The 21,586-nt window shown below is 40.8% G+C and overlaps 1 protein-coding gene across 2 annotated transcripts in view; it reads left to right on the forward strand.

The window, feature by feature from the left end:
• GMPPA (GDP-mannose pyrophosphorylase A) overlaps positions 1–21,586 on the forward strand; it is a 424,071-nt gene that overhangs the window by 233,922 nt on the left and 168,563 nt on the right. For both annotated transcript variants that reach the window (XM_044075874.1, XM_044075875.1), the window contains one exon: positions 15,639–15,736. In XM_044075874.1, the coding sequence (XP_043931809.1) occupies positions 15,639–15,736 (98 nt within the window). The remainder of the gene's footprint in view (positions 1–15,638; positions 15,737–21,586) is intronic.

Genomic DNA, 21,586 nt, shown 5'->3' on the forward strand with positions numbered 1-21,586 from the left:
CTTTCCTTTCTGGACACCTTTCTCATATTGCCTTCCTTCTGAATGCTTTCTCTTCAGACTCTGATGTTCTTCATGTTTCACTATTGCAGTCATCACATTTGGGTTATCTGCATGCAGTGGCCCTCAGTCGGCCTGATTATCAAAGTCTTGGGTCCTGCGTCGGTTGCTGTCTCATCTTCCATGACATCAGGTCGTCAGGGGTATAAAGCATGCAGCCGACACCATTACATTAGTCTTTCTTGCCGTGCGGTGCCTGATTCGGAAGCAGTTCACAAGTGCCAGTCGGCCGACTCCTGAAATTTTCGTTTTTGAGTTTCAGAACCAAAGTCTTCAACTAAAGCTAAGTACCCCATTGGGAATCTTTTTCTTGCTCTTTACCAATGTCAGTAAAAGTTAATAATTACATTTCTTGTGGAAAGCAAATACCTCATAAAGATTTTCATTCATACTGTATTCCTTGCCTAGGCCCTAACCACGACGTACCTCGCTGTCAGTTTTGTGCCTTATTTAACCAATGAACTATCCATCATCGGTATATTTACGCTTCTAAATATTTCAGTTCTCGGTTCAATTATCCAGATATGTCGTCGGTAAGCCATCCGACTACCGGAATTCTGAAAAAATGCAAAGATAAAGACAGAGACAGGTTGCCTAGGTCCAAAGCTGCCAACAACATTTCTCCTAAGCCAGTCGCCAGTTCGCCGGTACTCAGTGAGGCACTTTCGCAGCCTCTGATACCCGCTACGTCTGATTCGCAGGCCTCTACTGAGAACCATTCGGAGTCCAGTATACTGCGAGATGCTTCAACTGTGGAACCTGTGGATGTCTCTACCTTGGATGGGTTCGGAGCCGCTGTGCAGGCACCGGCTTCTGAGGATGTATTCAGGCCTAGGGACTTACCTATTAAACTGACACCACCTTATTTTTTAAGGCCTAAAGCACTAACCATGCCTAGAAGACCAATGCCCAGGTCACATGCTCAGGCCTCTATGCCTAAAAAATAAATGATAATGGCTGAAGACCTTATAACTTTAATCAGGCGAAGCCAACCATCCCCTTCTAAGAGACCTAGGACTAAATTTGCTTATGGATCTTTTGACCAGGATTCTGAAATTTCTGTTTCTTCTGATGATCTGCATTTACCCTTATCTGCTTATGAGGATTCTGATGCAGAGAACTCTATTCCCTCTGCATCCCCTCCAGAGGATTTCTCTTTTGGTGAAACTTTGCATTCTCTTAGGGAGCATTTCTGCTGGGAAAGCCAGGATTACTCTGATTCAAAAAAGAGGCTTAGGGACTTCTTACTCCTGCCTCAACACAGGCCTTTAGCTATCCCTCCTGTACCAGACATTGTTGATGATGTCTTTTCAGAATCTAGTTTGGCCCCTGATTCTTTACCTCCTGCTCCCAGAAAACCTGATAGATATTACAGGGTTCCTGATTCTCACAAGTTCCTTTTTAAAAATCCTACTGCGGATCCTGAGACTATTTCACAGGGACCCAAGGGCATTAAGGCTACTACTGCCAAAAATCCTTCCCCTTGTGATAGAGACTCCAGGGTGCTGGATAGATGGGTTAAGAAGGTATACACTTCTGCAGCCTTGGCCATTAGAGCCTTAAGCTGTCGGTTTCATATGTTAAAGTATCAGCAACATATTATTGGATTGCTTAAACAGAAAATGATGTCGATTACTGACTGTGCTGAAAATAAAGATTTATAGGATTTAATGCATTCTGCTGAACAGGTTGGAAAACATGCTTTGCAATGCGGGTTTGATTCATTAGAGGCCTCTTGCAGGGCTGCTGTCACTCGGTCTGTACTTAGAAGGCATGCTTGGTTAAAGAACAATCTTTTCCAGATCATATTAAAGCTAAATTGTTGAATGCTCCCTTAAATCAAGACCGCCTCTTTGGCAACAAAGCAGAAGAAGTTCTTAAAAAGATAGAGGAAAAAGCTAAATCTATGCAAACTGTTAAAGATTTCCTACAAGTTCAACCTCCAAGATTTAGTAGGCATTGGCCCTCTAAGAATTGGTCCTTTCCTGCCTCTTCCAGGCCTTGTCAACCCAAACCCAGAACCAGCAGAAACCCCAGGTTTCAGTCCCAGGGTACACACAAGGCTAAGCAGTGGGTGGTTTCTGCTTCCGAATCAGGGAGTAGTAAGACTCCCCCCTATGGAAAGCTGTCTCAATGACTTGACTTTAAAACTTCCAAGCACTTCTCAACTGGCTGCTCCTTTAGGAGGAAAGATTGCTCTGCAGGCCAAAAACTGGGAACTCATTACCTAGGACAAATTGGTTTTAAATATAGTTTCCCAAGGGTACAGATTTCACTTCCACATGTTACCAACCCCAAATGGTTGGCCAGATCTACCCCGAAATTAATGGTCAGAGGCTCAAAAGCAAGTACTCTCTCTCTTAAGCATAAAGGCTATTCAAACTGTACCAGAAGAGGAAAAGGGACAAGGTTTTTATTCAAGAATTTTCCTGGTACCCAGAGATGACAATTCATGGCATCCTATCCTGGATCTTTCTTCCTTAAACACTTTTGTGGTGATTCCAAAATTTAAGATGCTAACTCTTCACCAGCTACTTCCTATGCTAGGCAAAGATGCCTGGTTGGCAACACTGGATTTAAAGGAAACCTACCTGCACATCCCAGAAGATACCTATGCTTCAAAGCAGGCCACATGCACTATCAGTTCTCTGCACTGCCCTTTGGCTTATCTACTGCACCCAGGATATTCACAAAGTGCCTAGCATCTGTCATGGCATTTTGCAGGCAAAGAAAAATTCAAATATACCCATACCTGGACGATTGTCTAATTCAGGCAGAAAGCCAGGGCATACTTTTGAATCATCTGGCATTTGTACAAAAAGTGCTAACTTGTCGGGGTACACCATAAACGAAAATAAGTCACATCTGATATCCTGTCAACAAATTGTATTCTTGGGAGCAAGCTTGGACACAACTTCCCAGATGGCTTTCTTCACGCCAGAGAAACAAATTCATTTGACAACGTACTTCAAACTAGTGGCCACAAAGAACCTGCTATCTACAAGGCAAATACTGCAAGCGTTGGGGTTCATGGCCTGCTGCAGTCTACTAATTCCATATGCAAGACTGCATATGAGGAAACTACAGTGGTATCTAAAAAACCTATGGTGTCAACATTCTCAGGATCTAGAAGCAATGATTCCTATCATACCTTGCCTATGGCTGGAATTCCTTTGGTGGGCAGAGGCCTGCCATCAAAACAATGGGCTGCCATTCATCTACCCCCTGCTGCCCAAACCCTAACAACAGACGCATCAGACTATGATGGGGGGCTCACTTTGCAGGGAAGTGCATTCAGGGCAAATGGAACCAAAGTCAAATGCACCTGCATATCAATCAAAAAGAAATGTTAGCTGTACAGAATGCTATGACAGCCTTCAAGAACCACATTCTACCAGGACAGTTAATGGTAAAGACGGACAACACCACTGTTTTGTGGTACATAAACAAGCAGGGGGGAACCCACTCATACCCTCTCTGCAGACTAGCCATGGCTCTGTGGAACATAGCCTTGAGCTACCAAGTGCACCTAGAGGCTCAATTCCTGCCCGGAAACCTAAACACACTGGCAGACGATCTAAGCAGAAATCTTATGGAACTACACAAGTGGAAACTGGAACCAAAGACAGTCAACATGTTGATAAACAAATGGGGGAGCCCACATATAGACCTGTTTGCCTCCCCCCAGAACTACCGATTGGACAAATTCTGCACAAGGACTCCCCACAAACAAGCTTGGAAAGTGGATGCCCTGTCCTTCACCTGGAAAAATCTATCAGTTTATGCCTTTCTTCCTCTGCCTCTTCTCACCAAGGTACTATTAAAAATCAAATAGGACAAACCAAGGATGATATTGATTGCACCAGATTGGCCATGCCAACACTGGTACCCCCTCTTGCGCAGTGTGTCACTGCTGGATCCATGGCACCTGCCCCAGATCCCTACCCTGTTGTCCCAGCAGGAGGGCCAGATTCTGCACCCTCATCTTCAAACCCTCAACCTGGCAGCCTGGCTAATTACCTGAGCTCTCCATTACCAGCCCTCAATAAACAAGTGTTGGATGTCATTCTAGAGGCAAGGAGGCCTAATACTAGAAAATCTTATGCTGACAAATGGAAAAGATTCTGTTCCTGGAACCAAGCTCAGGGGATGGGCACAACAGCGCTCAGTTTACCTCAGATTCTTCAATACTTAACTGAGATGCTTCACAAGGGTCTTTCATTTTCCTCCATCAAAATTTATGCCTTAGCCATTTCAGCTCTTTACAATACAGAACCACCCCACCTCTCTCATCCACTGTTCAAGCAGTTCCTCAGAGGGGCCAATAACTTAAGATCACCTAGGACAGCCCCAACTCCAGCCTGGGATCTTAACTTTGTATTGGAATAACTCACTCTGGCTCCTTTTGAGCCAGCTGCAAGTGCAGAGTTGAAATTCCTTTCTTGGAAAACAGCCTTCTTTTTAGCCATCACTTCAGCAAGAAGGGTGTCTGAATTGCAGGCCCTTATGGCAGTGGAGCCTTTCATCATCTTTCATGCGGACAGGGTGTCCCTCAGGACCAATCCCTCCTTCATGCCCAAGGTAGTATCCAGTGTGGCTCTTAATCAGTCCATTCATTTGCCAACCTTATTTTCTAATCCACAGAACAAAGGGGAATGTATACTGCACTCCTTAGATGTGCACAGACAACTTAGATATTACTTGGACAGGACTAAACCTCTGAGGAAATCTGAGCAGCTGCTGGAGGCATTTGCTGCAGGGGCAGAGGGGAAGGCCATTTCAAAGCAAACCATTTCTAAATGGATAGGCCACTGCATTTATTTCTGCTATAAGCACCATGGAAAACCTATCCCACAGGGGATAGGACCACATTCTACCAGGGTTGCATCTACTTCTACAGCCTTTCTCAGAGGTGTCCCTACCAGGGACATCCTAGAAGCTGCTATCTGGAGTTCTGTTTATACTTTCACCAAGCATTACCATTTGCTAATTTTCTCTAAATCCAGGGCTGTTTTTTCTACTGCAGTCTTGCAGGGCCTTATAGCTGGTCCTAATGCTATTTAAATTCCTCCTCCCATCCATAGCTTTGTGAATCTACCCAAATGTGATGACTGCAACAGTGAAACATGAATAACTTAGTACGGTTGTGTGCACTTACCATAAATGTAGATGTTCAATTGTATTCAATGTTGCAGTCCTGGTTACCCTCCAACCCCCTAACTTTTTTTGGCTATGCCTCTATTCCTTTTTCACTATGCTTAAAAGTTTTTTTGGTGTATTTGCTTTGTTGTTGGTGGTATATCCTTGTATATATATATATATATATATATATATATATATATATATATATATATATATATATATATATATATATATATATATATATATATATATATGTATATATATATATATATATATATATATATATATGTATATATGTATATATAGATATATATAGATATATATGTATATATATATATATATATATATATATATATATATGTGTATATATGTATATATACAGACATATATATATATATATATATATATATATTTAATTGTTTCCCATTAGGGGGGGCACCTGACATCTGGGGCAAGAAAAACTGATGTAATGGCATCGGCTGTATGCTTTATACCCCTGACGACCTGACGTCATGGAAGATGAGACAGCAACCGATGCAGGACCCAAGACTTTGATAATCGGGCCCACTGAGGGCTACTGCAAGCAGATAACCCAAATGTGATGACTGCAACAGTGAATACACTCGAACATCTACATTTATGGTAAGTGTACACAACTGTACTTTTCCTCTGTTGCTCTCCCAAGCCATTATAGTTTCTTTGGATCTGAAGGACCCTTACCTTTACATTCCCATCCACCTTCTGTTCGGGAGATATTTGTGTTTCTGTGTTTCTTCCTCTCAATTTCAATTATCTGCTTTGCCCCTTGGGCATTCTACAACCCCAAGAGTATTAAGCAAATGTCTAACCCCTGTAGTGCCCTTTTGCAGGCTTCACCATATTCAGTTATTTTCTTGTATAGATTGACCTGTTGCTTGTGGGTTCTATCCTATTCCAAGCTGTTGCAGGATCTTCATTTTACCCAGCTTCACTTGCACAGCTTGGGGTTTACTGTCAACATTCAGAAGTCAATGTTGACTCCTTCTCAGGATCATGTTTTACAAGGCTGCAGGTTCCAGACTGTTCCAATGCTGGCATCTTTTCCTACCTCCAAGGTTTTGTCCCTGACAAATTATTTTCTGTCCCTACTTCCCCTGTCGTCTCTTCCAGCCAGGGTGTTTCTCAGCACTCTGAGGTTCATGGCCTCCACTATCCCAATGCTTCCTGAGCAAGGCTTTATATGAGGAAGTTTCAGTGGTACATAATCAGTGTGACTTCCATCCACTGGACCATCTCTTTCCTCTACTTCCTTGTCTCAAACTGGAACTTCACTAGTGTATTCGGCATAGACTCATCAAAGCTGAGGTTGGGAGTCACTTCATGCACCTTGAAGGCGCAGGGCCTTTGGCCTCATCAGCAGGGGATGAATCACATCAGCATCAGGGATATGTGGGCTGTCATTCTGGCCCTCCATGCACTGTGGGTCCAAGGTCCCTTGAAAGTTTATACAGACAACACCACAGTCTTGTAGCACATCAACAAACAAGGAGAAATGAGGTCTTATATTCTTTGCAGTTTAGCCCTTCAGGCATGAGAAATAGTCATCAGTCTGCAGGCTACACTGCATGCAGTCTATGTACCTTCAGAGCACAATCTTGCAGTAGATTTTCTCAACAGGTCCAGGACACAGCCTCATGAATGGATGCTCTACAGGGATGTGTTCCTGGACATAGCTCATTATTGGGGTATTCCTCAAACAGAGCTGTCTCTCCTCTGAGCGGACAACTCCCTCGGTTGTGTCCCAGAATCCCAAGCCTTTCACTTGGAATATGGACACCATGTCTTCCTCTTGAAAGGAAATGTTCCTGTATGCCTTTCCTAACCTTCCCATTCTCTCTTTTTCCAAGGGTCCTTCACAAAATAGAAAAGGACTCTCCAAAAATCTTGTTGGTGACTCCCTTTTGGTCCAGACAGCACTGGTTTCCTCTCTTATTCCATTTGGCCATGTACAGTCATCACAGGTTACCTCATCACGTGGATATTCTCACACAAGACAAAGGAATTCTCCTTCATCTTCATCTGTCCACTCTTCATCTGACACTTTGGGTGGTAGGGTTTTGATTCCTTTCTGACACCAGTTTTCTGAGGGCATGCTTAGGGTACTGCAGGATCCCAGAAGACCCAATACCAGAAAACCATATATGTCCAGATAGAAGAAAATTTCTGTTTGGTGTCTTAAACATCACCAAGACCCCCTTTTCAATGGAGGTCCCCTGGGTTCTTTCTTACCTTTGTGAACTACTGCATGCTGGCTTGGAATATTCTTAAGTGAAAGTCCACTTGTCAGCCATTTCTGCCACTTAGTCCTCATTTGGCCTCTAGGTTTGAGGCATACCTCTCAACCGTACCAAATTCTTCAATATTTGCTGGTTTTGAGGGTAAAATAATGAAATGCCACGAATTTTCATGTGGCCCCTTCAGTTCACAAGATTTTTTTTTTATGCAGAAGTTTTGAAATTATCGCTGACATCATCACGCACCGCCAGCATGTCCTGCATTAACATCAACGTGTGGGGGCGACATGCATGATGACATCAGACTTGGAGTCTCTGACAGTACTGTTTTGGATGGTTGGTGGTGGTGGAAAATAATAGTAGCAGCAGCAGCAAGCAGAGCTAGCCTGACGCCTGCCCTGTGCTGTGCACAATATAAGTTCTGCAATTTGCAGCACCAGCAGAGTCCATCCATCGCCCACCCACCTGTGCCCACAGGAATCAGGTTAATGGAATCCAGCAGGATGAGAAAATTGATTTGCTCCAGTGGCTCAGTCTCCTACTCTAGGACTAGGTAACTAAAACTGAAAAAGAATAAAAAAAATGCTTATGCTTAATAGAAACTGCGTTAGAAATGATCAGCTGCACAGTGCACACTTTTTGCCGCTTTTAGTTCAATGGTTCATGATGTGAGTGATGATGTGATTTCAGAAGTAGAACTTAGTCCAGTACAGTAGCTAGCCTGGAGTCTGGACAGTGTGACTTTTAGTGCTTTAAATGAAAATCATGATTCGCGAATTTGATGGCAGGGCAGGAGCTGAACTATATTACAACTTGCTTGCAGTTTATAGCTGGGGGGTACGAGAGGGGCTTGGGACTGTTTACTTAATTAAAAAAAAAGATGTGTTATTTTTTGGGACTGAATTCGACAGCATGGTAGGTGCTGAAATGTACTACAACCCACTTGCAGTGGCGTAGCTGGGGGGGGAGGCAAGAGGGGGCCTTGGGACTGTTTACTTAATTAAAAAACAGCTGTTTACTTAATTAAGAAAAAAAAAAGCTGTATTACTTTTTGGGACTGTTTCTTCTTTAAGAACAGTCCCATTCTTTCCGGTTGTATCACATCAAGCATGCACTTCCTGTCCACCCACACAATTTTAAATACAGCATTGAATTTTCTTTGCTCTTCCATTCCAAGTCTGTCAGTGTTCAGGTGTTTGCTGTTCTCTTCTAAGTAAGGAGGTAGGTGTGTGTACACAGAGTTGAATGTCCTTATTGCAGTTTGCAGAAGGTATGTGTGTATGTGTGTATGTGTGTGTGTGGGCTGTGGGTTCTACTCCCACAGTATGTAGATGGATTGCTGATACTGTACTTGTACTTTTAAAGGGGGTTGATGCTGCAGTCCTGAGAATGTCCTCCTTTGGCAGAGATACCTAGTAACTACGAACCTGTTATCAGTTTGCCATCCATTCCCTTTTGCAATATTACTAGCGTATGATTTTTTTAATGGAACATAGGCAATTTATCCTTCAAGGGCAAGAGGCACTTTATTTGTGGATGAAAGAATGAAATATAAAGTTGTTTGCTGGCAGCAACCTTTTCATTAGTTACAGATTTCTTTAATGTGGAATTATTTAGATGACTTTTACTTCTGCAGAGATTGTGCATATTTACTGATATTGGTGGATTGTAATAACAGAAGTTTGAGTAGACTTGTATGATGGAAATGTTCTGACTTGGGCAGTTTTGTCATTGTTGGTTTGTACATTTTGTTTCATTGCGTATGCGTACTGGAAAAATGTTCAAAACAAGAAATTTAAAATGCACTCTTAACAAGTGTGCTGTATTATACAAGGAATATAATTTAATACAATCAAGAAGATGAATCAAAGAACACATGTATGTGTGCATGATCCTAAGTATGTGTGCAAAGGGACCTATGATTAGAAAACAGCCGAAAGGTAAACTTTATCTTCCACTGGCCAGATACATTTTCTTTGAATATGAATTTAAATGACGTTTGAATGAATGTGAGCTTCAAGGGCAGAGAAGTTTTAATGTTAAGTCTGTTTTTACTGTGAGACTAAATTGCTTTGTTTAGCAGATGTGTGTTAGTGCTATAAAATTTTTAAAAAAGTTTTAAATGAAATCCAAATAATCATTGTAGAAATAAAGCATAAAGCAGCATTCACATTAGTGTTTATGGTAAATGGGGAGAAATAGCCAAGTAATGTAACACTGGAGTGGCTGCAGGAGGGGAGGGCTGTGTATGGGGGGGCCCATTTGACCTTGATTTTATGAGGGGGCCAGCAAACTCAAAGGCAGCCCTGGGCAGCACAAGCTCTAGCTACGCCACTGCCTGCTTGGTAATTAGCATATAAAAAAGAGTATTTCAGATGTGTGATGACAGTGCATTTTGTTTGGGTGGATGATCAACTGAGGGAGCTTCAGACAATTTCATTATTAAGGTACCCAGCTGACAACTGTGCATAAAATATGTACACAAAACTGTAATTTTAAATAACAGAGAAGGGCTTTCTTATAAAGTTCCAGTCAGACAGTAGTCTCATAGAATAATTTTCTGTTATCACATACTGAAATGTATTCTGAAAGAGGTATGCTGTTTCTTTATCCCCAAAATGAAGGAATTTAGATAGGATGTGGTGTATTATTTCATTGTCATCCAGGAGAAAACATTGTTTACAGGAAAACAAGATTAAGAGGAAATAAAATGCCATATTTTGGGATTATTATTATTATGATTATTATAAGTCCTAGTAAGGACTTTTAGGCTAAATACAGTAAAAGTTTCTTGGTGGTAACTTGTTTAGAAAAACTAGTAAGATTAGCTGCACAAGAATTTTTGTAGAGAGTTCCAACATTTTTACAGGTAGTCACAAGCTTCCTGCAACTACAAAGTGTTCTTACCAGCTATAGAACTCCAGTCTTTCAGATTAACAGTCCCCTGTCTCCTCTCTGTTTGCGACCCAGCTCAGTAGAACTTTTTACACTGTGGCATGCAACAATGGACAACAAACTGGTAACTGTGCAATTTAGGCATGTGCTCAGGTCCTTCATCTTCAGCTAAAGTCGATCACCAGATCCGAAACCTGCTTCTGAGTTTTGTCAGATAGAGATTATTTTTTCTGGCAGGAAAGGCCTCAGTCAGAACCAGATTATAGTCTGAATCCGAAACTATCAAGAGAAATTTTGGTTCCTCCACTGTTTATAACTCCAATCTGTTTCTATTTTTGCAGGCTTACCTCTCTCTTCTCAAAAAACAAAATTGTATTTTAATTTTCTACAAGTTCAGTGTTTTATACAAGTTCAGATGTTGCTGTAAATAAAACAGTTTTGTTCTGGTTATATTTTGAGTTATTTAATATTAGTGTAGAAGCAGAATTTATTTTTCTAAAACAAAATTTAATTTAGTTTTACACAGGTTCAAAGTTTGATACAAGTTCAAATGTTAATATAAATAAAACACTATTGTTCTGGTGAGATTTTGTCTGTTCTTCAATTTGTGTTTAAAAGTTGTTATCCCACAATTCCACTGGAGTGGGTATGGTTACATAATTATTTATGCAAATTTTATATTAATAAACATACACATTTTGGCCTGTTGTACCAACTTTTCATGGGCCTTTGTCCTGATTTTTGATGATTCCAGGTTGAGAGGTATAGTTTGAGGTCAAGCAGTTTCTTAAAGGCGTCCTTCATATTAGCCCTCCCAAGAAAGCCCATTCCTCCTCTTAATTTTGTCCTTGAAAAGATGACTCAGGCTCCTTTAGAGTCTGCCACTTCTTCTTTGCAACATTGCACCTGGAGGACTGTTTGTTTAGTTGCTTTAACCTATGCCAGTAGGTTCTCTGAACTACAGGCCATGATGGTGGTCCCTCCCTTTTCATTTTTTTATAGAGATAGGGTGTCTTTCTGTACAAGTCCTTCTTTTATGCCCGAGGTGGTTAAAGAGCTGTCCCTTAATCAGTCTGTTCAGCTTCCTTCTTTTTTCCTTCTCCACAATCTAGTAGTGGAAAGGTTCTTCATACTTTGGATTTATATGGACAGCTCAAGTATTATTTAGGCAAAACAAAGGGCTTTCATAAATTTGATCAACTTCTTATTTCTTTTCATGCCAGGACATTGGATTTGGAAGTTTGTAAGCAAACCATCTCCTCCTGGATTTCTAAGTCCATTTCTTTTTGTTTTTCTTTTCATGATAAGCAGTTGTCTGTTTTTGTGAGTGCTCATTCTACTAGAGCAGTGGCTTCCTTGGGATGTTCTTTCAAGTTCTGGACACCAACTATATCCTTGAAGCTGCTACTTGGTCTTTGGTTCACACATGCAGAAAACAATACAAATTAGATATAATTTCCAGGGCCAGGATATTCATATATCACCTTACTTGCCAAGACATCATTATTCACACTTCAAGCACAGTTGTTGGCTCAGCCAGTAATCCTTCACAATAAAATGTTATCCGTAGAAGGCAGAATTTAAAATCCTCGCTTAGAATTTCTCAGCCATACAGTTTATAGGATGTATAATATCAGATGACCATATTTCTTTCTGTAGACTTAAAAAGTCTGTCACAAGAAGAATCTTTCTTTTTCTCAGTGGGTAAGATTTTCAGTAGTTGAAAAGAAAGCAGTATATCAAGCTTTCTTTCGAGTGGCAGAGATTATATCAAGCTTTCTTTTGAGTGCAAGAGATTTTTTTATTATCTTGTGGCTTGGCTTAACCTTCCATTAAAGTGCATTTTGTCTGTCTGCATGGTTGTGTTTCCACCTGCAACTTCTTAGTTTGCAAAGAAACAATTCTTGAAGGGAGATCCGCCATTTGAGGCAACTAAGGCATCGTGTAGCTCATGTTAGTAAACCAGTCTTTTAAACTGAAAAGGTAATTCTCTTTCCAGTAGATCTTTTTTTTGGAATGTTTTTCTAATTTGTATTCACTTCAGCTGGAAAGATTTCTGAATTCCTGACCTTGATATGTAGCATTGGATACAGTTTTCCACAAAATAGTCTGGTTTTAAAAACAAATTGTCCATCTAAAGTAGTTTCTGCAATGTCTTTGAACCAATTCATCCACTTGCCTGTTTACCTTCCTGAGTAGGAGAGTGATGACAAAATAATTTTAAATACTTTGAAATACTCAGACAAGTTAAAATTCTAAACCACTGAGACTGACTGATTAGCTGTTTGTCTTTTCTTATAATCTTTTTCATATCAAGTTACTCCTGAAAAGGGATGCATGAGCTCAGGAAGAGGAATTGGCATTTTTTTAAAACAAGAGACATCTTTATTAAATTATCACTTACGACGTAGGCAATCCAGACATCAGACAGTGTGCTCTTGTATGAAGATGATTGTCCTCAGACAGTGCCATTTTTATTAACTGCTGTTGAAACCCCTTTCTGAAATCTTCTGTTGTGGTGGGTGGCGTACACTACACAGCTATGCTTTTCTAACTTGTAAATGGCTGGATCTTTGTGCATCTGCAGGCCATCAGAGATTCATGCTTTTATTATAGAGCTGCTTTTCAGTGTTTTCCAGCAGAGCTAGGTGATTATTACACACATCCATATAAGGTTTCTCCATAATTTGATCTCAGAGGTCTGCATCCTTCAGCATCTGGTAGATTTTGTGTATTTCTCTAACTTCCAGAATGGGAAGAGGGAGTGATATACACATACACTACACGCTTTACATGTAAAGCTTGCCTTCTTAATTTATGTAAAGTGATGCAAGTGCTTCACAAACATTTCCTAGCTCCTTTTCAGTATTTTTTGGCTTGGTCAGCTAGTTTCCTGTCAGTATCTCCATTTTAGAATTACTTTTCCTTCTCAATGATAAGGTAGTGCATAAATGAATCTAGAAGGCACAGTTTGATCACTGCTAACAGAGATGACTGCATCTTAAGTGGATGTTTTTGATAAGCACATGACATTTGCAGATTGGTGATGTTGAACATAGCCTTCTGTGTACCTTTACAGCACTGTACCCTGGATGTCCATGTTATAGATCCTGTATCCATCAACCAGATGGCTATAAAGGGAATTATTTCCTATGTAAACCTTATCCCAGAGTACTCCTGATAAAACTGTAGCGGAATTTAGTACTTCCTTACCATTTATTTACTAATATCTGCTTTAGTCTGTCCAGTATTACAGAGGAGCAGGAGTCTATATTGGCAAGCAAACAAACATAAGACAGAGAAACACTTTTAGATGAGATGATGTCATTTCATCATAGGTTACAAACACACTTACATGCCAGGCAATGTGGAGAATCAGCATTATACCGACCTGCCTGTCTGTGGAATGTGAAAGGAAACCAGCAAGTACTCGTGCAGATTCCGCACAGAAGGCTGGGAATCACTGGGTCTATATTACAAATTCGAAAGGTAAAAAGAGCGAATGCTGTTTTATTAACACTAAGACCCAAAAGCATTAAATATAGAACACTTTCCAGGGGAAAAAAGCACTGCTCCACAAAAAAAAGAAAAAACATCCAAACACAAAATAAAGTGTGGGGCTTTGCCCCCCACCCCCTACTTAAATATACCAACTACGAGATCGCACCACAGTGGAGGAAATGGCAAAGTCCCGAAAATGGCCCAGTGATTTTTTTTCCCTGGGAAAAAAATCGCTGTTCCGTGTGTTCGATATTTAGTGCTTTCAGTTTTTAGTGTTAGATAAAAGAGCGTTTGCTCTTTTTAACTTTTGACTTTGTAATATAGACTCGAATCACTCCAGAGAAACAAGTACTGTTAGGTTGCAGTACTAACTGTTGGGCCAGTGTGGTGCCCTGTTTAATTATTTGTAAAGACCAATTTGTAGGTATTATCTTAGGTGAAGTACAGAGTCATCTTTCATTGTATGGACTATTGTGTACTCCTACTATATTATTAGATTATTATTATTAGACTTAATTTCCTTCCTACTTATGATCTTCATACAGCTCAGGGTTGTGAAGACTGTTCTGCTTTTAAATCCTTATAAAAACTAAAATATAAGCACTGTACTGTCTTTACTGTCACAATCAACACTTTGAAATGCTGATTCTTACTGAAAATGGTACACAGGAAGAGAAGATCTTTTGCAGAGAATATTTGGCACATGGCTTTATTTGTGGCCTCATAGATGCAATGAATTTTGTCCTATCATTTTTCAGTTTTGAGAATTCAACTTCTTTAGGATCTTAGCACTTGAAGCCCAGAATGAATTATTAAAATGAGTATTGTACACTTTAAAAACATGATATCACACTAACATCCAATACTATTTTCTTTATTCCATTCCTCACAGACGTTTATAGTCTTTTTTTCCCCACATACACTTATGGTGCATTTGAATTCATTTGTTGTTACATTAACCAGTAACTACCTTACATTTCTCTCCCCATCTCTTGCGTACTCTAGTTGACTCTGCTTACTTGGATTTGTATCACTATCTCTCATAGCCGGCCTTAAGCATAGGCCAACTAGGCGGCCGCCTAGGGCGCCGCTCAAGCAGGGGTGCTTTTCCAGTATTTATTTAGTGTTAGTAGACCAGGATGGGATAGCAGGTGGTGTGGGGGAACACTGTGGAGACCTTTTGCCTAGGGCACCAGTTGACCTAAGGATGCAGCTGCTCTCTCTTGCTTAATGCTCAGCCATTGTATATAATGTGTTCTGTAACAAATGCACTCGAGTGTTTTGTTGAAACAATAGCTGTGTGTACTGTAGTCCTGCAGACCTTGTTATTATTACCATTTATGGAGTATCTTTCAAGCATTTTATATTTTAATCAAGATATGTTGAGCCGAGAGCCGTTCTTGTAATGTTGACACTTCACTGCTTGCCTGTAATGTTGTTAGGTTCAGTCTGTGCTCTTCAGAAACTTCCCAGCTCCATGAAAAGCAGCCTTGGCTATAATGTACTGTACTAGTTTGTAAAATAACAAATGCATTTCCTTTATTTCCTTTTTTTTTTTTTTTTTTTGGAAAGTAGTTTACAAAAGCACATGCTGATGTGATTTTTGTTTGTTTGCATAACTTGAATGTATCATTAAATTCTTCTGTGAAATTTTCTTGCTGATGTTTCTTTAGTAGAAAAATTAGGCTTCACCTCTGCAGTTGGGTTCTTGCTATGAGTACTGTTTTTAGTCTTTGATGTTAATATGTGCACCTTTTGTTGCTCTTGCAGTTCAGCAATCTATGCTAGCCGTTTGTACCTGAACAGTTACAACAAAACACATCCAGAGAGACTTGCTAAGACTAAAGATGGTGGGCCAACAATTGAAGGTAAATTTTAGGAGTAGAATATTTTGTACTTTTGTCTTTGAATCATTTATTTTCCTAGAAGCCGGTGTAGGTGCTCTTCTCCTTGTATGTTTTGCAATTTGACAGTCAGCACTCCCTCATCCTGTGGGCACTCCAGTTTTACATAACACTGGAAAATTGCTAGATAAGTTAAAAAAGAAAAGTGATTATCATATTGTCCAAATATAACACAGTAAGTTTTGCACAAGGCATTATAAATATTGCAGTCAGTTTTTTTTCTCCCGTGTATATAACAGCATTCTAACATTCTAAAGAAGGTAGATTTGTAAATTAGCAAACCAGTGAAATGAACTGCAGAGGAGAGACAAAGATTTATCCTTGTTATTGTTGTTAGAATGCTGCATGTATTAGAGCAGCACTGTATCCAGCATAGCAGTACTTTATCTGATTCTGTACAGGAGTGCCTCACCATCCTGTCTGCTGTGCAGCAACACCTTCAATAAATTTAAAATAAAAATGTATATATAGCTACTTAGTTCCTGTTTTGGGGAGCTGGAACGTCTTGCACGCTACTCTTAATTCCTGGAGTTTAGTGTTCTGTTAAAAATAACATCTTACTGGCCATGGCTGTTTTTCAGACAGCTACTTCAGAGCATACCTCTCAACTTTTCAGATTTTTGCCTCATATTTTTGATCTGTTTCTAATACAATTTGTGATTTTCTCAATTTTTGTGGCAATTCAGTGAGGATTGACTTCACTAAATTATGACATGCTTTTGAGTTTAAGACTTAATTTTCTTCAGAAAATGCATGGTAACACAAGACCTTTTACTGAAGCAACTTCCTAAGTTTATAAAAGCAGTATGTACAATTTGTCCCTATTTTTGGGGATTTGCCCTGTTATTTTTGTCTTAAGACAGTGATGGCTTCCTGTTGGTTCAAGCTACCTCATGTGACTGAGGTAGGCTGAAAACAATTAAAGAAGTGCACAGGGACTTGGGTTATGAGCATGGAAGAATTATTCTGTTTTTTTGTTACTGTTTTATTTATTTTATTTGTTATGGGAATATTGGTGCCACCTGGAACTGTAATACTTTTCGTGTGTGTGTGTGTTTGTGTGTGTGTGTGTGTGTGTGTGTGTGTGTGTGTGTGTGTGTGTGTGTGTGTGTGTGTTGTGTATACATGTATCTGTGAGTGTGTGTGCGTGCGCGCACGCGCGTGCATGCGTGCAGAGCTAGGATCGTATTGGTTTTCTCTGTATGGTTGTAAAAAAAAAAAATCCTGGGCCATTATTTGTGCATTTATTCATTTGTTTGATTGCAAGCAGACATCTGAGTTGATCATATGTATACACGTGGCTGTGACTGTGGTTTAATGTGTGTTGAGGTTTAATGTGTGTTGTATGTGTGTGTGTGTAAAGGGGTGTTGCAATGCATTCTGGCAGCAGGATTCTGAAATAAATTCACAATTATTATTTATGTGTTCTTTCATTCGATTGCAAGCTGAGACCTAAGGTGTGCACAGCCATGCATGTGACTGTAATTGTGGTGACGTGTTATGTCTGTATGTGTGTATATGTATGTCTGTGTGTGTGTGTGTGTGTGTGTGTGTGTCACACACACACACACACACACACACACACGTGTGTGGATGTTATATTTTTATGTATACAAATATATATATATATATATATATATATATATATATATATATATATATATATATATATATATATATATATATATGTAGGTTGCAGTGGGTAGCACTGTATGGTTCTGACAGCAGCAAGCAGAAATAGATTCCTGGGCTTGTATTAATATACTAATTTATTTATTTTATCAGAAGCAGAAGTCTTAGGTGTATACATAGTCATACAATTGACTGTCTTTCTGGTCATGTACATTTGTGTGTGTGTGTGTGTGTGTGTGTGTGTGTGTGTGTGTGTGTGTGTGTGTGTGGAGGGTGTTGCAGTGGGTTGCTCTGTAGGGTTCTGAAGTCAGGAAACTTAAATATATTTTTGGGCTATTTCACTCCTTCATGTGATCTCAAGCAAAGATCTAAGTGCACAGTCATACTAATGACTGTTATTGTTAGCACATGTGTTGGGGGTTGCACTGTATGGTTCTGACAGCAGCAAGCTAAAATACATTTCTGGTCTGTGACTTGTGTATTTCTTCATTCATTTAAACACAAACACAGACCAGAATTTTACACAACTGTACAAGTATCATTGTTCCTAGGTAGGTACTAGGCTATCGGCCCTGGGGCCTATATAAGCCTAGCCAAAAAGGTTCCCTGGCTTTCACCACCCAAGAAAATTATTTTCCTGTGCCCCCTGCCAAGCAGTGCCGCAGAAGTGATCCCTGGGATGATTTTTCTATTTCCCATCCAGTCGTCAAGATTTTTCTTAAATAGGGCCAATGAGGAGCTTTGCTTGACATGAATGGGTAGTTTGTTCCAGAGTATGGGAAGTCTCTGGGACAGGAATCTATCCCTCCAGCATGTTCTGTTTATTGTGATGACAAGGTTTAGGTCCCTGGAGCGTACAGTTTGGAGATATTGGGATTTCTTTAAGTGTAGCATGTCCAACAGCTCTGGGTTTGACATAGCTTTGTATGTTAGTTAGAGATTGCCTCTGAGTAGGCGATATGCGATGGAGTAGAGCTGGAGTTTTTTTAGACAGTCTGCATATGGCATCTATTTGAGGCCAGTAATCCTCTTAGTGAGGTATTTCTGTGGTCTTTCCAATTGTTGTAGGTGTCTTGTGAGATGTATGCCAAATGGGGCATTGTACTCTATAATGGGTCTGATGAGGGATGCGTTGAGAGGAACAATGACCTCCTCTTTTCTAGAGGAGAACCCTTTTGTGATGAGATGTGCCACATAGAAAGATTTCCTGACTACTGTGGCGATGTGGTTATCAAAGGAGAGACTACTGTCCACTTGTGTCCTGAGGTCTCATCACACTTTCAGTGTTTTAGTGAGCTACCGCCTATGTGGTAGTTCATAGGTTCTGAGTTTTTCCCAGAGGGGATGACAGTGCACTCCTTGGCATTGAGCTTGAGGCCATGACTTTGACACCAAGCATCTGTCTCTGTGAGGTCCTTTTGTAGAATGTCTTCATCATTAGGTGATTCTATTATGGCTCCTAGTTTGCAGTCATCTGCAAACTTTGTTAGCCAAAGACCTTCTGTGTTGGCCTGCACTTCGGAGAAGTAGATGCCGAACAGGAGAGGACCCAGGACTGATCCCTGTGGTACTCCACTCGTCACTGGTCTGAAGTCGGACTTGGAGTCGGCTACTTTTACTGTGTGGATTCTGTCAGTGGCCACCCATCTTGTGACATAGGGATTTATACCCAGTTTAGTGAGTTTATCTATAATTCCAGAGTGGAGGATGGCATCAAAAGCCTTAGTGAGGTCAAGATAGGCTGTGTGCACTACCTTGCCCTCGTCTACGGCTCTAGTGAAAGAAGTCAATCAGGTTTAGTATACATGATCTACCTTTTACAAATCCAAACTGATTGGGATCCAGGGTTTGGAGGTTACCTATGTCTTTGTGTATAAGCTCCAAGATGATACGTTCCATGCCTTTGCAGACTAGGCTCATCAGGCTAATGAGGCAGTAGTTTCCGGGGTCCGTGGTGCACCCACCTTTGTGAAGTGGCATAACTGTCGCTGTATGCCATTCAGTAGGTACATAGCCTGAGGTGAGGCTGTCATTGAACATGGTACTTAGGTGGAGTGCCAGTTTGTTCTGTAGTCTGTGCAGAACGCAGCCTGGGATGTTGTCTGGTCCAATGGATGCTGTTTTCTTGGCTTTGGAGAGTGCGGTCTTTACTTGTTCATCCATGATTACAGGGGCTTTGCATTCTTTCGGTATTAAGATGGGCCTTTTGGAGCATGAGAGGGGGGTAAAGTTAGCACTGACCCTTATCTGCCAGGATGTTGGCAATATTGGTTGGTTCTGTATATTTAATGCCATTGTGCTGTAGCTCAGAGCAGATCTGAGTGTTGCCATTGAGATTCTTGAGATGTTTGGCATAGCTGTTGAATGCTTTGTGGTTGTCTTTGAAATCGGTGATTTTATTTTCATAACTGGCTTTGGAGGATTTTATGAGGGATCTCAGCTTCTTGCTGAGGCTGACCAGGGAGTTCCTCCAATCTTGGGATTTTACTCTTTTTTTTACAACAGCTTCTTCCTTCTGTTGTAGAGTTTGTTTATGGCAGGGGACCACCGGATTGTCTTCCTTTTTTTTGGAGGATAGCGTCTTGGTTCTGTTGGGGATGGCACAATCCATGCACTTCGGTATGTGCTGATACAGTGCATTTGTGTAAGATGCAGCAGTTGTACCTCTATTTTCCATGAAGTTTGCCACTTCTATCTTAAGAAGCATGAAGTTGGCTTTGGAATAGTTTTTGATGGTGGTTTCCTTAATGGGGGGTGGGGGTGGGATATGGATGTTTAGGGTGATTACCTTGTGGTCGGATCTGACCAGCGAGGAGTTGACCTCTGGCTTGGAGCACCGGTTACCCATATTGGTCGTGACCAGATCCAGGATATTGCTGCCCCTGGTGGTGGTGTGGACGAGCTGATCCAAGGCATTGGAATTTATGAATTCCAGAAAATGTTGAGCGAATGAGTTGGTACATGAGTACTTTTCCCAGTTGATGGTAGGGTAGTTGAAATCATCCATAATTAAGGTATTGGGTTATACCTTAATATTTTCCAGTATCTTAAGAAATGAAGAGTGGGAATCCTGAGGCATGGTGGGGGATCTGTAACAAGCTACAGCCTGGATTGCAGTCTTGCCCAGTGTTAGTTGCACTTAGATAATTTTGGATGCATTATGTTGAGCAACTAGCCTGGAGGTGTGGATATTCTTAATGAACAAGGACATGCCTCCGCCTTTAGTGTTTCAGTCCAGGTCAGGTCTATCAACAAGATGTAGTTAGGTTGGCTGAAGATTTGATCTCCAAGGTAAGATCCAGATGCTTCTCTCTCCCCCTGGTTTTGACCCTAAATCTTCTCCTGTTAAAAGAAAGAGGGATGTTTCCCTCCAGGAGGCTTCTGATTCTTTTGAGTCTCAGGATGATAATGACAATGGTGAATCCACAATTGAGGAAGGTTTATCTGTTGCCTCTGTGGGGATTTACATTCTGTGGAGAACCTTGCCTTGTCCCCACCCCTCCAAGGGCATCTCTTTTGGGGAGACTTTACATACCCTGAGAGAACACTTCAAATGGGAAGCACAGGACTATCCACAATCCATGAAGAGGTTTAGGGAATTTCTAAATCTCATTGAGATAAACCTCTCACCATCTTTCCAGTCTTAGAGGTGGTGGATGATGTCCTGCTGGATTCTTCATTGTAATCAGACTCCCTCCCGCCTGTCCCTCAGAAACTGGATGGATTTTACAGGGTTCTGGATTCCCACACACACCCTTTCAAGAGCCCTGTAGCAGACCCTGAAGTGGTGACTCAGGACACTAAGGGAGCTAAAGCTAGTACCTCCAAAAGTCCCATGCCAACTGACCAAGAAAGCAGAGCCTTAGACAGGTTTGGGAAGAAAGTCTACACCTATGTTACCATTGTCACAAGTAGTGAAACATCAGGAACCATTTAAGACCAGATGAAGCAAAACCTGGTGGGGATTGAAAATAAGGTCTTTTCCAAGGAACGGCTAGATATATGCAGTTCTTGCTCTCAATTACCCAAGTATTCTTTGCACCGTGGCTGTGAAGCTCTGGAAGCTTCCAGCAGGGAAGCCACAGGATACATCATTAGAAGACATGCCTGACTGACGGAGCAGTCCCTCCCTGAACATGTCAAATCCAGCCTCTTAGATGCTCCTTTGGACAAAGAATTTTT

This window comes from Protopterus annectens, chromosome 6.part1, assembly GCF_019279795.1.
Source record: "Protopterus annectens isolate FY-2018-M chromosome 6.part1, PAN1.0, whole genome shotgun sequence".
Lineage (NCBI taxonomy): Eukaryota > Metazoa > Chordata > Ceratodontiformes > Protopteridae > Protopterus > Protopterus annectens.